The sequence below is a fragment of the Ursus americanus genome, chromosome 24, assembly GCF_024610735.1.
Source record: "Ursus americanus isolate L20-20 chromosome 24, mUrsAme1.1.p, whole genome shotgun sequence".
Classification (NCBI taxonomy): Eukaryota; Metazoa; Chordata; class Mammalia; order Carnivora; family Ursidae; genus Ursus; species Ursus americanus.
Genome location: NC_142150.1, coordinates 15,093,713 through 15,110,380, shown reverse-complemented (window position 1 = coordinate 15,110,380; position 16,668 = coordinate 15,093,713). Strand labels below are relative to the sequence as shown.

Below are 16,668 nucleotides of genomic sequence, written 5' to 3'. Positions count from 1 at the left end.
AAGTGGAATTCCTGGGTCAGCAGGAAAATTCATTTATAATTTTGATAGATACTGCCTAAGGGCTGCAAGGGTCTTCAACCCTGGGGCGCCTGGGTGGCTCAGTCGGTTAAGTGTCTGCCTTTGGCTCAGGTCATGATTCTAGGACCCTGGGATCGAGCCCTGCATTGGGCTCCCTGCTCAGTGGGGAGCCTGCTTCTCCCTCTCCCTTAGCCACTGCCCTTGCTCATGCTCGCGTGCGCGCGCTCTCTCTCTCAACTAAATAAATAAAGTCTTTAAAAAACAAAAACAAAGGGCTCGAACCCTTTGTGTTCCCACCATCAATATATGAGAATGGCTGTTTCTTTATAGCCTCACCAGCAAGAGTGTGTGTCCATCTGAAAGATGAGAAATGGAGAACGAACTTCTAAGTGAGGTCTCCATCTCTCCCTTTGCCCCTAGTTTGCAGTGGGAATATTCCACAGTCCAAGACTTGGTGCAGACACCAATTCCAGTGGAAATACTGCTTCACCATGGCCATGGGCTTATGCCAGCTCTGGTGACACACATGGAATGGACCCAGTTGCCACTTGCAGGAGCTCCTGCAATGGAAATTTGAGCATGCACTCATTATTCACCTAACTAGCAATAATAGATCTGAAGACCACAACAGGGTGTATTGCAACAGAAAAGGAAATTGTTCCACCACAATGCACCGCGTACCAGGCTTTCAGTGCTCGTTTTGTAGCTGTTAACCTGATTTCTAAGTACCGAGTTCAGAAGATATATCCCAAAGCACAGATGAAGTCTTTCTGAGCTTAGAACTTTCACACCCAAGGGGATGCACTTTTGAGGAATGATTTTGCACTTTCCTGAAGATGTGTAATTGAATAATTAGTACTTTATAAGATAAATTAAAGCTGGTGGAGTACAATGTAGACATTGAACTATGACACAGTATTGTTACCCTTTTCCCTTAAAGTTACCAGGCCGTTTCCTGCATCCTACAAATAGGGGGTCTGGTAAAAACACAGGATTTATAGCCTAGCTAACATGTCCACATTTCAAAAAGCAGATATTCCAGGTCATGTGCACATAACTGTATCGTGCTCATTGGAGAGCTTGATTCTTAGTCTTATTTTTCTCTGCAGAGAGTGTGCTCTGTTTAGGAAAAAAAAAAAAAAAAAAGGCCGCCTTTAGTTCTACTGCATAGATAAGTGTGGTAAAAGAGCCTGGCAGAATGGTTATTCCATTCAAGCAAACGTTCTTTCTCATCGAATTTTTGTGGGGGCCCCTTTAAAAGGGAAAGCCACTCCTCTTCCTCTATATGGCCTCATTGCAGTGGGGGAGTTGCAGTGATGACTGTGTGTGGCTACACAAAAAATAATTCCTGGGCATAAGGGTGGACTACCAGAAGCGAGCTGACACACCGCTGACAAATGCACATTTTCTTTTGTTGATACCCGTGAAGGCTTTCCCAACAGGCATTTCCAGTTCTGTTCTCAGGCTCTTTGCAGCTGCTTCTCTAGAAGGCTGCTATCATCCAGGGGCTGACTGTGTCCAGAAGCAGGGTATTCTGTGTTTTGTGCCATCGTGCATCCCACCTGCCACACACGTTCAGGATGTCATCTTAGGTATGTGTTCTGTATCCACTCAGCGTGCCTGTTGGGTCCACTTTGCCTTTGCTGCTCATGCCAAGAGCCTCTGGGAACCCGTTTGGAGGCAGGGAACCCATGTGAGATCTCCATCCCATGACCTTTGTGCCTTTGGCTGTTTCACCTTGATTGCTCTTGGGAGCACACTCTGAGAGTCTGCTGCTCTGTCCCTGTTGGATCATCTGTTCTGCGGTCTTTGGGGTCGTAACTAGTTGTATGAACGACTCCTGGAGAATAAATTTGAGATTGTCCTGCCATACCTTTTCCCCACTCTCATCTCAGCCCCTCAGCTCTGTTCTTGAGTAACAGGACCATGGCATGAGTCACAAGTTGGGTGGCCTAGGGAACCAGGCCTCTAGATTTTGAGGGAATTAAGAAAGATTGTATGTCACAAGTTGGTTTTTGGTTTTTCGGGGTTTTTTTCCTTAAGGCACATTGGCGCTTGGGTCTTGTTTGAAATAATTCTTACTCAAGTGGAGTTGACACAGGAGTATTTGGCAGTTGTGGTTAGTGATCTAAAACGCATGTGGTTCTGTTCGAGCCCCAGTGAGATCTTCTCAGGGGAAAACGTTCTGACATTTCAAACAAATGACCTCCGTGCCTCGTGTTGACACTATACCTTGTTAAGTCTGCATGTGTGGTTGGTATCTTGAGGGAATGCTACAATAAGGGGAAGAGATAGTAAAGCGGAAACATTAGAGTGATGTCAACGTTTGTGAAATGAGTGTGTAAATAAACTGCTTATTGGGATTGATCATAGAGGGCTTTGCTTAAATAAATAAGAAATTGATTCATAGGGTTTGCAGGTTGTGTCTGCCAAGTGGACCTCTCTCAACATATAAGACCACATCCACATCGGACCCCATGTGGAAAGAAGCATGCAAGCCATCTCTGATTCACATTCCATTTCTACCATGTGCCAGGCCTGTGGCTTTAGGCAATTTGTTGAACCTCTCCGAGCCTCAGTTTTCTTAGCTGTAAGAAATGGCAATTTGTTGAACCTCTCCGAGCCTCAGTTTCTTAGCTGGATAACTCAGTTATCTACCTTGCTGCTCATTAATGTTAGCTATTATTTTTAATAATTTTTTTCTTAAGATTTTATTTATTTATTTGACAGAGAGAGAGACAGCCAGCGAGAGAGGGAACACAAGCAGGGGGAGTGGGAGAGGGAGAAGCAGGCTCCCAGCGGAGCAGCCTGATGTGGGGCTCGATCCCAGGACTCCGGGACCACACCCCGAGCCGAAGGCAGATGCTTAACGACTGAGCCACCCAGGCACCCCTTTAATCATTTTTTAATACAAAGAGAAGCTTGATATTACTTATTTATCTAGCTGCCTACAGCTTCTCCCAAAATCCTCTCCCCCCGTACACACCACTACCCCCCATACTGTGTTTATTTATAAATACTATGTAGATAGAAACACATCCCTCATCCCACTGCTTAAATATGTTGGTGTTTGAGTTTGCCTGTATTCTGTAGGAATCCATGTTTAGTGAAAAGGGATGGAGACAAACAGATGTTCTCACAGTCCTGATGCTCGTGAAACAGAGTCGAATGTTTCTGTATAGGTACGTTCTATTGGCTTAAGCACTGTGGATATTTTCCGACCAGCCATATGGATCTTTTGTCATCTGAGATGTTAATATTTTCCTTGTATTTTATAGTAGCTCTGGAACATGGCCAGTTTCTGGAACGGGGTCCACATGGCTCATTATGCGCAGGGCCCAGAAACTGACTTGCTTGTGCTACTCATGTGAACAGGGACACATGGAAGAGTTGGGGGCTGCGGTAGGGCAGTGGGCAGGGGCACGTACTCCATTATATCTGCTCCTGCATTAAGCTACAAATAATGAGCACTTTCCTGTGCTTTCCAATAAGTAATTAAAAGAAATTATAGAGTTAGATGCAAAAATAACCCGGAGGACAACTGGATGTGTGGAACCACCAGTTTTCTCCACGTGTGCGGGAGATTAATCCTCGTTAACGCTCGGAACATTGAGTTTCTACAGAAAGGGCTGCATGTCCACACACGTCTTGGCATCTGCCCACACGCTTCTGTACGGTATGACTGTGCATCCCAGAAGAAGGGCTGCAGCATGTGGAATTTAACAAACTGATCCCTGAAAATGGTCTCGTAAAGGTGAGCAACAGAGGGCTAATGGCGTTCTCTTGCTAATCTCATCTTTCCCTTAGGATTTCCTGATACTGGTTTTAACAGGAACGCTGTTCTTTTGTTCTCGGGGCACCCGTATCTGTCCAGTTTCTTCCCCCACCTATTTTTCACCTCTTGCTTTGTAAAAATTAATGTTCTCTGTTGTAGTTCAGAGGATAGGGTCTAATCTAGATGGAGGTCTCTTCATCAGGTGACAATCATCTGTCCCATTCTCATTTTATCCCTTCTGCAGTGATGACATTGAAGGCTTCCAGTTTGGACCTAAGATGGCTCTAATTATGAACAGATATTCTGTGATGGAATTTGCTCAGATAATTAATTAACCACAGGAATACATTGGCTGTGGAAAATTTCAGGAGCACCATCTGTGGAAAACCTGGGAAGGGCGTGCCGTTCCACAGCTCTGGGGTCCATTAAGAGTGTGTTTGTGTGGGGACGGTGTCTCGTGGGCGTTGGCTCACAGCTGTCAAAATTCCCAAAGCATCTCATGGCAAGACCTCCAGAGTGTCCAGCAACACCTTACAAGCAACCTGTTGATTTGAAGTTTCCAATTCTGAGCAAAGAGACTGAAATAGTCTCTTTTGTTTGTTTTTGGTTTTTGTTTTTAATTGTAATGGTTCTGGCTTGTTCTCAGTTTCCACAATTTGGCAAACTTCTTTTCTTAAAGGGGGATTCCTTTTATCTCCTGGCCTGAGAGAGTTACTGTATGTTCTCCCCTTAGGGACAAGGGGCACAGTTACATCACCCTTGCACTTTTTTAAAGTACAGAGCATGCTTACTCCTGGATCCCAGAACCTGGAAGACAGGGTTGTGCTGTGCTTTCAGAACATCCTCCGGTAGTAGGAACGCCGTGTTTGTAATTTGGAGGAGGCAGCCCCTTAGCTGTGTTCACATCTGTACTGCGTGGCGCTCAAGGTGGAACCCAGTAATTCTTAGGATTCCGCCTGGGAAAAGACAGTTCTGTGTCATCTCAGCCCCACCCATTTGCAGGTGATCTAACAGCAACACTATCAGGGTTCCCAGTGTGAGTCATTTGTGTACGTACTGGTGACTTGGTGACTCGGTGTTTGAGAACTAGCTGTCTTTGCAATTCTTTGTAAAAAACCTAAACAGTGAAGCAATCTCCAGTTCTGTTGATGAAACTACCCTATCAACTCCCTGAAGATGTCCCTGTAACTCAAAACTTTTTAGACTTTTCTTTAGAAAGGTAACTTTTTTTACCACGTTGCCTCCTTCAGACTTGAAGCAAATGATCCCAGTTGTTGAAACCCAGCTGAGAAACTGGGTTGCCTGCTGGGTACTTTACTGAGATAAAGACAAATTTGGGTCGGATAGGGGATTTGGATGCTTGATACACTGATATGTTTTAGAGTTTTGTTGTTGCTGCCACTGCTGCTGTTTTATTTAGGAGTTAGGTGGTTGGAGTTAGCGAGATCTGTTAGTTTTAGGGCAGGCTTAGAAATCTTCATTGAGTGAGTGAGTCAGTTTTCCCTGCCTCTGTCTCTTTTCACCATCAGAGACATCTGGCTGAAAGGAATATTCGTGTGTGTGGAAGTCTATCACCCGCCAATGCCATTGGTGTCATTTCCAGTCTGATTCTGATTGAGGGAATGATGTTAGGCTTTGTAAGTGATCAGGGAGGCCAGTTACGCTTGCAGGTGGTTTGTTGCTTTGAGATAAAAATTAATGATTGAGTGGAAGTCCAGATTTAGGTCAGTAGTACAATATAAATTCTTGTTCAATCAATCACATTTATAGGTATCCTGCACTTTATTGTATAAACACAATAGTGGAAAATCCAGGTGACATAAAGGGAACCAGATTTATTTAATAACATTACAAAAGCAAAAATATTTTCCTACATAATAAATGTCCCAATAAAACAAGTTGAACCAATGAGGAAAGATGGCAGGTAAGCCCATGACATGCTCAGAATGTACAATACTTAAGTTGACCTTAACCCTTTCATTTCCTTATCGTAAGTAGCTTCCTTTCTCTTTATCATTTACAGTCCAGTGTTTCTCAACTTTAACAAGTATATGAATCACCTTGAAGTATATGAATCTTGTTGAAGTGCAGATTCTGTTTTGGTGGATAGGGTGGATGGGATGGAGGAAGGGAAGGTGAGATTCTTCTTTTTTAATTTAATTTAATTTTATTTTATTTATTTATTTGAGTGCGCACGAGAGAGGGGTGGGAAGCACAGAGGGAGAGTGAGTGGGAGAAGCAAACTCCCCACCGAACAGAGAGCCCAGTGTGGGACTTGATCCCAGGACCCTGATATCGTGACCTGAGCCAAAGGGAGACGGTTAACCAAGTGAGCCACCCAGGCGCCCCGAGAGTCTTCATTTCTTATAAGTTTCTAGGTGATGCTAATGCTGCTGGCCCATGGATTTCACTTTGAGAAGCAAGGTTTCATTTAATTTTTTCAGGTCCTTATAAAGTAGGTCATTGAAACTTAATCGAACCTGGTAGATCATATCAATTAACATTACTGTCTACCAGGTATGGGACTTTAATAATGCATTGTTTTTTGCAATTTAATAGAATGTTGTTCAGAGAATGACAAATACCGTATGATTTCATTCATGTGGAATTTAAGAAACAAAACAAATAAGCAAAGGGGAAAAAAAGAGCGACAAATCAAGAAACAGGCTCTTAATTACAGAGAACAAACTGATGGTTACCAGAAGGGAGAGGTATGGGGGGATAGGTTAAATAGGTGATGGGAATTAAGGAGTGCACTATGAGCACAGGGTGATGTATGGAATTGTTGAATCATTCTGTTGCACACTTGAAACTAACTTAACACCGTATGTTAATTAACTGTACTTAAAATAAGAAACTTTAAAAGTCAAGAACAATAGTAATAGAATACTGTTAAATCTAAACTTCAGTTTGTTATAATCAAATCTCACCTGAAATTCTAAAGAAAACAGAATCCTAATTAAAGAGGTTAAGCTTTTTAATTGAATTTTAACTGCCATGTTGTTCTTGTAATCTAAAAAGTAGTAGTTTAAGGGGCTCCTGGGTGGCTCGGTTAAGCATCTAGCTCGGGTCATGATCTCAGTCATGGTCGTGAGATCGAGCCAGCTTTGGGCTCCACACTCAGCACGAGTCCGCTTGGGATTCTCTCCCTACCCCTCTGCCCCTTCCCCTGTGCACATGAGCATTCACTCACTCTCTCTCTCAAAATAAATAAATACATAAAGAAAATATTTTTTAAAAATAGCAGTTTAAAAATGTATTTTAAAAAGCAAAATTTTTAGGCTGTCTATTCACTCGACAGGCAAGTGACTTGTGTATGTTCCACTTTGTTACAGAGATGTGCACTGTTTGGGCGGTATTACTCTGTGAAGAGGAGGTGAAGGAAGTGGGCAGGGCATGGATAGGACTGCCAGCTGTGGGTGGCTCTGGCTTTCAGGGATTCTTCCTTGGTTACAGTGAAACAGTACGTTTCTTGGGGCAGTAGTGTTGGAGGCACTTAAAGACCTTCAGATGGTGGCAGCTGTGCCTGGGATTGGAATGGCAGGTGGGGTGTTCTCTGCCCGGACCTGGTCCTTGTGCCAGGCATGTTCTATCCCTTATCCAAAATTCATTCCATCTCATTTTAAGACTTACTGTTCTTACTTTAATTTCACCTCCCTAAATACTATACAAATATTACCATTGCAAAGGGAAAAGAGTCATTTAGCATATGTGGGAACCTACTTTGTACAAGGTACTGTACAAATCGTAATTCAAAGGAGAATACCCATCTCCATCCTAATGGAGACTGGTCTAGCTTTACTCCTGGGTAAGTTGGGCGTCTGACCAGTAGAAAAATTTTTGCTTTTTTCAAGGATGGAGTACGGAGTAGAAGGTGTTAATAAAGGAGCAGAGCTGTTGTGCTTTCTATCAAAGATGTATGTAAATTTAGCTATCAAATTAATAATTCAGGGCAATATACTTTTTTACATGATAATTGCATGTATGTATTATTCTTGGTCTGTAATAACCAGCAATTTCTCTGGCACTCTTAGTGAGTCTAAGTAACGTCTGCAAGGGTCACAATACGGTACGTACCATACCAAGCCTCTGGTGTGAAGGGCTGTGTTGTGTAGAAAGCATAATTGGATACCCATGAACAAAAAATACATTATGGTTAAAATGACATTTTTACTAAAAGCGACATTTTTAAAGGCACTTCCTTCAAAGCTTTGGAATATCTGCATTATCAGATTTCATTTACTGAAATATTTATTAATTTCAATTGATTGGTCATTCAGGGAAGTAGGTGCGCATCTGTCACGATCATTAGGCCCCCACCACCATTTTACTTATGGATTCCAACTGCCAATTATTTTCTTTGAGGAATGTGAAGTTATTTGTTTTCAGGTTTTTTGTTTTTTATTGTTTTTGTTTTTATTCTCGCCTAAGCAGTATCTACCTAATGGGAAAATAATGCAGAGGGATGAAAGAAACTGGTCTCTGTAGTTGCAGGCCTAGTTTTCCTTTGGAATCTGAGGTTCTGACCTTGGTCTATCAGGGGAACCACAGCGAGTGGATGAGTTGATTAAAAACTCTGGTCCTCTTTCCTCCTGTACGAAAGGGGGATAATTATAGTACCTGCACCTCTAGGGTCCTATGAGTCTTAATTAGTTAATATTTGCAAAGTGTTTGGAGATCTTTGAATTAAAAGTGCTGTGCGGTGGAATCCAAGTTCAGTGTAATTATAATTGGAATGAGAGTTTTGATTCCCGCCTTCCCTCCACCTCCCTCCATGGTGTTTTTAGCCAACCCAGACATAACCCATGGTTAACACTCATCTCTGCACCCTTCTCTCTAACCCCTTCTCCTTTTGCAACTTACTTCAGCCTAAAAATAAATAGAAAATAGAAATTAAGTTAAAAGATATACCCAAGCTCTTAACTCCAGTCTCACACTTAAGTAACTACTCACTATTGATTGATTGATTGAGAGCATGTGCACACACACACACACACACACACACACACACACAGGGCTGGGGAAGGAGGAGGGGCAGAGGGAGAGGGAGAGAAAGAGGGAGAATCTTAAGCAGGGTCCATGCAGCATGGAGCCGGGGACCGGGCTTGATCTCATGACAACCTGAGATCATGACCTGAGCCAAAATCAAGCAAGAGTCGGCTGCTTAACCAACTGAGCCACTCCAGATGGCCCTCACTATTTATTTTTAAACCTCAACAGCCACTAAGAGGAAAATCAGTGAATTAACTGGTCTTTCCCACTCTATCATTCTTTTAGGCCCTCCTATACCTGGTGATAAACTGGGCTTCTGGAAGCATTTTCCTGCTCAGAAACTCTTCAGTGGCTCTTCCATGCCTGTAAGGCAGGGTCCAAACTCAATAGCATCCCCCTGAGAGCCTTCCAGAATCTTACAGTCACTCACTGTTATTTCTCACTATTCCCTTCCAGAGCTCTTCTCTCCAGAAATGTACTCATGACTTTAACCAAGCCTCCATCCATCCATTGGTATCTTTTCTGGACACATCTAAATCTTCTCTGTCCTTTGCCTTACTCTTCACGAAGCATTCTTCATTCTCTAACTAGAAGTAACCTCTTTGTCTTTATAGAATTTTTTCTTTACTTTTCCTGGGTTGTTTCTACCTTTCTGTTTCAGTTACTTAAATATATGTCCTATTTCCCTCCTAGACTGTAAGATTTGAAGGTAGATTCCTTATACATTGAAGGAACAAACAAAGGCTAATATATGCATATAGTGAAACTGAATACAAATTAAAGATTATTTACATTGATTTGCAAGATTGCATTAAGGTGGTCTCTTAATAGGCTTGCATCATATATGTGAAGAATTAAATATTAATTGATAATTTTTTCAACATTACCAATATCTTTCTTGCTTATAGGACTGCCTAAGATGAGCAGCTGTATCTTTAAACTGTTTTCTTTGATTACGTGCTCGTGGACAATTCCTACTAACATATCATAAAAAAACAAAACAAAAAACAAAAAAAAAAACCCTAAGGGATTGACAACAAGGAATACTTTGTGTTTTTTCTCCTACCCATATTACTGTTTGCTTTCCCTTACTAGCTTTGGCCATAGAAATGTTCTAGCATGCCTAAATTTTTGCAAAGCTTTCCTTTAGAGGAAGACCGTGTTGTCTGAAATTCCATCCACTGAAATTAGCAAGCCTTAAAGTCGAAGGGTCTTCTGGGTCACAATTACTCCAATACTACAAAGTAGCATCTCATTGGTGCTGCCTTCAGAAAGTTGGGCTCCAGGATACACACACCTGCAGAGAACTGTGGCCACATTTTAGAAGCTCCTTCTCCGACCACCCTTTGTAGCAGAGCCTCTCTTCTCCGTGCAATTAAATACTCTAAACCCAGCAGCATGTCCCGATGGTGAAAACCCTGACAAAGAGGTAACCTGTGAACCTCTCTGAACCATAATTGTCTCATCTGTATACTGTGGATAATAATTCCTGCCTTATCTCCTTGTAACAATCAAATTAGATCATACTTGTGAATGTTCTGTAGTCTTTTAGACAAATGTAAGTTATCACTACAGTGTGCTGTCATGGATATTCATCTGGTTGAATGTTTAAGACTTGTGAGTCATGCTTAAAACTAAACTTTACTTCTATTTTGTCGATTTTCTTTTTAGTCCTGTGTACTATATTTAATTTTTTGAGAATGAGGCTAAAACAGAAATCCTTCCTAGCATTTTATAGATGTGGTTGAGTTGATTGTTGTAAGCCTTGGAGCAGAATTAGACAGCACCAGTGAATTTATTACGTATAAACAGATACATAGAACAACCGTCTACTTAGCAGTATTACACCGCCTCTCATCTTTGGCGTAATAAAGACTCATCCGAAGGGCTAAAATGTTAGGAATTGTCAGGGAAGCTTTTACTTACTTTTAGGATTTCCTGAGACAGCATATAAAATCACTCACTGAAGAGGTTGACAGCAAAAAAGGCAGTTACAAGACTAAAAGGTCCAAGTTTTGCTATAATTATTATTATCACTGGCTGCTTTTCCAAAGTGTTCTGTTAGAAACAGAGCTACGCAAATGATAGGGGCTGTTCATATGGTGTCATGTTATTTGCTTTTTAGAAATCATTCAAGTAAAGCTTTGCCCTGGCAGAGAAGCCGAAGAGATCCCTCGTGACTGATCTCTGACATCGATTAGATTCCTTCAAGCTCATAATTTGGGTTTAGCATGGCCTGTGCTTGAGCAAATAATTCCAGCGGGTTCACTGGTGCTTTCCAAATGGAAAGGCTTCCCGTGAAAATTAGGTCAGAACTGTCTTTTCTCATGGTTTAATAAACTCATCAGTCAGTTTTTACTGAGAGCTATTACATTACTCTGTGTTAAGCATTAATTGGGTCAGACATGATTCATTCCCTCAGAGAGCTTATCATCTAACTGAAGACTGGCCATGGTTAGCAAACACTGTCCACAATTAACAAGCGAGCAGGGAATGAAATGCTAGATGAGATATAACATGCAAATTTTAGAAGAGAAGGAGGACAGTGTGTGCCAGAGTCATTAGAGAAGGTGGCATGTATGATTTGATGCTTGAACTGGGACGTGAAGGATAAACAAGACTTAGAGAGAAAAGAGTTTGCCAGGAATGGAACAAGTCACTTCCAGGCAATAATGTATATGGGGCTCCAGGGACTCTGGCCTGATCAGAGCAGAGGTGAGTAAGGTGAGGCCAGCTTTTGAAGGGTGTGAATACCAGATTACAAAGATTAGATGGGATCTAGTGGAACAAAAATGCCATTGCAAGTTTTTGTAAGAGAATGATGAGCTAAGAGTGGTTAGTCAGGCAGTGGTCGTCATAGCTGAATGGAGCAGAAAGGATGTGAGGTATGTCAGGGGGACGTTGTAGTCCCAGAACGAGATGGTGATAGCTGAGCCGAGATGGTGGCAGTGGGACGGAGGAAAAAGGGAATGGACAAGAAAAATGTCTTAAAGGAAAAACGGGCAGGACTTCTTTGCTGATAGAATTTGAAGACCATACCTAAAATGTATGGTCAAACTTGATTCCAAGATTTCTCGCCTTCACCCTGGATGGTCCAAAGTATTAAGAAATCACTGTCAGAAACAGAAAAGTTAGGAAGTAACATGGTCCCCACAAAAAGTGCTGAGATTGGCGTTGGAGGCATTACAAGGCCTTGTGAGTGAGTAGGCAGTGAGCGTCCCAGAAGTGTCCCTCTGGGCAGGGCTGGCGATGGGAGCTGGACTCCAGCACCAGGTAGTTAATTAGTGACTCTGTGCAGATGTTCAGCTTTGAGGGGTGCCCCCAGTTTGGGCTTCACTCTGAAAGCCAAGTTATATTGACTCAGATACCATTTGTTCCTCTGAAATCTTTACTAACACAACTGCTAAGAAAAACATATAGAGAACTGACTACTTTTGTAACTGAAAAGTTATTAGTAAAAAGATGAGACCGGTGAAAGGCAGAGTAAACTTCTTTAAGCCAAGTGTAGAAAAGGTGTCATTAAAAGCCTCATTGCTCTGGTAGCGGTAATAGAGCAATGGCCCAACTCTGTAGTTGAAGATGCCTGAGTACCCTGGGCCATTTTAAGTAGTTTGCGTGGGCACTTAGTAAATATTTACGAGACCTACTCTATTTGATTAATTCTAAATGAGCATTTTCTTGATTCATATTTTTAACATCTCTGGAATGGGTTGTGTCCTACAGTTGATGTCATTTCATTGTTATTTTTGGGCAGGTAGGAAGAAGTCGCAGCACCTTAACCAATTTATTTTGCTTAGTTTTTTTTGTTACCTATGCAGAAAAATTCTGTACGATCAAATGTGTTTCATCATATATTAAAGTCTAAGAGAGCTCTTCAGTAAGTATACAGTAACAGTTCTGAGTGATAAAGAAAGCGGTAGTTTAATTGGCTGCATTTTTAATTTCTTAGTGGTACACAAAATGGTGTGTTTTATAGTGCCAGTATCTTAGATCTGATGAAGTCATAGTATTAAAAGATAACTGATCACAGCAGATCTCTCCCGGAGTGATGGAGGTGGCTGGAGTAAAATATTCTAAATTTGCATTCTTTCCTCAGCCTCCATCGGAGGCGCCCCTTGGGTTGTTTTAATTTGAACTAGGAACATTAGGAGAAAGGATTTTCATTCAGTGGTAAATACCACCTGCCAGGAACAGAAAGCTCCTTGGAGGATACATTTCTTTGATGGTGCAGAATCCAGAACTTCCACAGCAAGTTCAGGTGTAAGCAGAATGGATATCTGTGTTTCATTCCGACCAGTGTGCCCTTCCTACCCTCAGACCCTCGTGTACTCCAGACAGTCCTGAGCGTGCTTGCTATTTGTGCAAAGTGAGCGTGAATCCACTAGGAGATTTGTGGGTGTTTGGGGATGGTAATAGTCTCTTCGTGATCTCTTATAAAAGCGGAGGACAGAATCATTAGTGTCTCCGCACCAGCATTTTCAGCCATTCCTGCAGTATGACCTATTGACGGGAGGTAGGTTGTTGCCTTCCCGTCTAGTGACACTTCATGGACAGAAAAACCGTCCTTTTTCCTGCTGCTTAGCACAGCCTAACAGCCAGGGCACGTGTGTGTCTCTTTGTAAGTCCCTGCTCCAGGACTGGGAAGTAGGACTGGTAGGAGTGTGGGAGCTGAGGGCTGCTCCTCTCTCTTGCTAAGGGACCCGGTGCCTCAGGTAAGTGATTCGGAAGTCCTTCACCATCTGCCGGTAACCTTGGGTCGGTCTGTAGGTATGTTTAACTGTTGTTTGTTCACCCATTCTAATTGGCTTCCCAGAGCCTGCTTGTAGACATGGAGCCAAATTTAGAGTATAGCAACCCTCTGGCAAACAGGAAAAGATTAATTTTGTGGTGTGCTGTTAAGGGACTTCCCAGAAAACTTCAAAAGCACAGAAAGAAGCACTAGCTGCCTATTCCAAAATGCGCAACATGCCACTCAGTTTTTTAAAGGTGTGATAAACTCGGAGCGCTGTCATACACATACCCACTGGACCACATGGCCAATAAAAGCAGAGCCGAGCTTTCTTAGACGGGGCCGCATGTGAGCCAGGAAAGCCAGTGGGTGAGGGGCTTGGAGAGTTGGTGGAGATAACCGTGGATCGCATCTGGGAGGCATTTGAAATTGACTTCAGTGCCTTTTTAATGCTGACTTTTCCAGTTCTCTCTTAAGCAGACACATTGTTTTCATGATAGCCGCCCCAGGCACAGACAGGCCATTAAAATCAATGCGTAGAAAATGATTTGTGTTTGGAAATAAGCAAAACATTTTCAGTTATGACCACCCAGGTGTAGTAGAAAAGCACTGGAGCTGGAGTTGGGAGCCCCGAGTTCTAATATAAACTTTCTTCGGGACAGGAAGCAAGTCCGTCAGTGGCCTTTGATTTCCTTACCTGTAAAGCAGGATGGCTTGGTGGGATTATCTTGCTGCTTCGTTCTAATAGATCCTCTCTACAGGAGGGGGGGCAAAAGTCAGTGTAAAGGCTCTTTACAGCTCCCTGATTTCTTTTTTATGGTGCTCTTCATGCCTAGATATCACACCACCAGAAAGGCCCCCGCAGACCCCTTAGGCCACTAGTGTTCCTGTCACACGTTCCCGCAATAGGACCATGTTGCTAACTTGAAAAAAAAATTACTATTACACTTGAAGTTGTTGCTTAGTAACATTTCTGATTTTGTGTTTCTTGTGACGGCCTGAGCAGAGATCATTAAAAATTAAATTTACAAAGCTGCTAAAGTGGGAGGAAGGAGGAGAAGTTGAAGCCACCATTTTTTTCACTTGCCTAGAAGCCGTGTAACCTCGGGTTTCAATGCCAAGTCTTGGGGCAAACACAGCACGTCTCTGGTTTATATTAAACCACATAGAGCACACTCCTGACATTAACTTATGTCTGCTTGCAGCTGGAGTTTATCACCAGTACATAAAATCCTTGACCCTGCAGAATGGCCTGGAATTACAATCACATGGCCACACTGCATCCCTGCAGAAGAAAGCCCTAACAAGTCCTGTGTCCTCTTTCTGCTTTCTCCCTACAGTTCCACCAGGTGAGAAGAGTGATGACCATCCTTTTCCTTACTATGGTTATTTCATACTTCGGTTGCATGAAGGCTGCCCCCATGAAGGAAGCAAACGTCCGAGGACAAGGCAGCTTGGCCTACCCAGGTGTGCGGACCCATGGGACTCTGGAGAGCGTGAATGGGCCCAAGACAGGTTCGAGAGGCCTGACTTCCTTGGCTGACACTTTTGAACACGTGATAGAAGAGCTGCTGGACGAGGACCAGAAAGTCCGGCCCAGTGAGGAGAACAATAAGGACGCGGACTTGTATACTTCCAGGGTGATGCTCAGTAGTCAAGTGCCTTTGGAGCCTCCTCTTCTCTTTCTGCTTGAGGAATACAAAAATTACCTGGATGCTGCAAACATGTCTATGAGGGTCCGGCGCCACTCTGACCCCGCCCGCCGTGGGGAGCTGAGCGTGTGCGACAGCATTAGCGAGTGGGTGACAGCGGCGGATAAAAAGACTGCAGTGGACATGTCGGGCGGGACGGTCACGGTCCTTGAAAAAGTCCCTGTATCGAAAGGCCAACTGAAGCAGTACTTCTATGAGACCAAGTGCAATCCCATGGGTTACACAAAGGAGGGCTGCAGGGGCATAGACAAAAGGCATTGGAACTCCCAGTGCCGAACTACCCAGTCGTACGTGCGGGCCCTTACCATGGATAGCAAAAAGAGAATTGGCTGGCGATTCATAAGGATAGACACTTCCTGTGTATGTACACTGACCATTAAAAGGGGAAGATAGTGGATTTATGTTGTATAGATTATATTGAGACAAAAATTATCTATTTGTATATATACATAACAGGGTAAATTATTCAGTTAAGAAAAATAATTTTATGAACTGCATGTATAAATGAAGTTTATACAGTACAGTGGTTCTACAATCTATTTATTGGACCTATCCATGACCAGAAGGGAAACAGTCATCTTGCGCACAACTCTAAAAAGTCTGCATTACATTCCTCGATAATGTTGTGGTTTGTTGCCGTTGCCAAGAATTGAAAACGTAAAAAAGTTTAAAAAAATAATAATAATAAATTGCATGCTGCTTTAATTGTGAATTGATAATAAACTGTCCTCTTTCAGAAAACAGACAAAAAAAAAAAAAAAAAAAACCAACAAAAATTTGAACCAAAACATTCCGTTTACGTTTTAGACAGTAAGTATCTTCGTTCTTGTTAGTACTATTATCTGTTTTACTGCTTTTAACTTCTGATAGCGTTGGAATTAAAACAATGTCAAGGTGCTGTTGTCATCGCTTTACTGGCTTAGGGAATGGGGGATGGGAGGGGTATATTTTTGTTTGTTTTGTGTTCTTTTTTTTGTTTGTTTTGTTGTTTTGTTTTGTTTTTGTTTTGTTTTCTTTAGTTCCCATAGGGAGTAGGGATGGGGAAAGAATTCCTTCAATATATATTCTGGTTGATAAGAGATTTATTTGTATGTTGTAAAGATGTTTGCATTATCAATCAGATGACTGGAAAATGAATAAAAATTAAGGCAACTGAACAAAGTGGTCACCCCACTTCCCATGATGCACCTCCTAGGCTTCACTCGCCCGTTGGGCCTTGGTCAGGAGAGGCTCCTTTTGTTGGAAAGACCTACATTTTCTTAGAACACATTCTTTCCCTCCCTCCCCCTTTGGTCCCCTCTTTGTTTTGTTTTCTCTTAAAGGAAGAAAAATCAGTTGCGCGCTCTGGAATAATTTACCACTGCTGTGAACGAGTGAACCAGTTTTGTCATTGTGGCCCTCATATAAGCATGGAGAACAGTGATTTCTTTTCTTTTTTTTTC

The 16,668-nt window shown here is 42.4% G+C and overlaps 1 protein-coding gene across 2 annotated transcripts in view; it reads left to right on the top strand.

Moving 5' to 3' along the window:
* Positions 1-16,123, top strand: part of BDNF (brain derived neurotrophic factor) — a 36,399-nt gene extending 20,276 nt beyond the window's left edge. For both annotated transcript variants that reach the window (XM_087855360.1, XM_045808591.2), the window contains exon 2: positions 14,855-16,123. In XM_087855360.1, the coding sequence (XP_087711486.1) occupies positions 14,876-15,619 (744 nt within the window). In that variant the 5' untranslated portion in view covers positions 14,855-14,875 and the 3' untranslated portion in view covers positions 15,620-16,123. The remainder of the gene's footprint in view (positions 1-14,854) is intronic.
* The last annotated feature ends 545 nt before the right edge of the window (positions 16,124-16,668 follow it).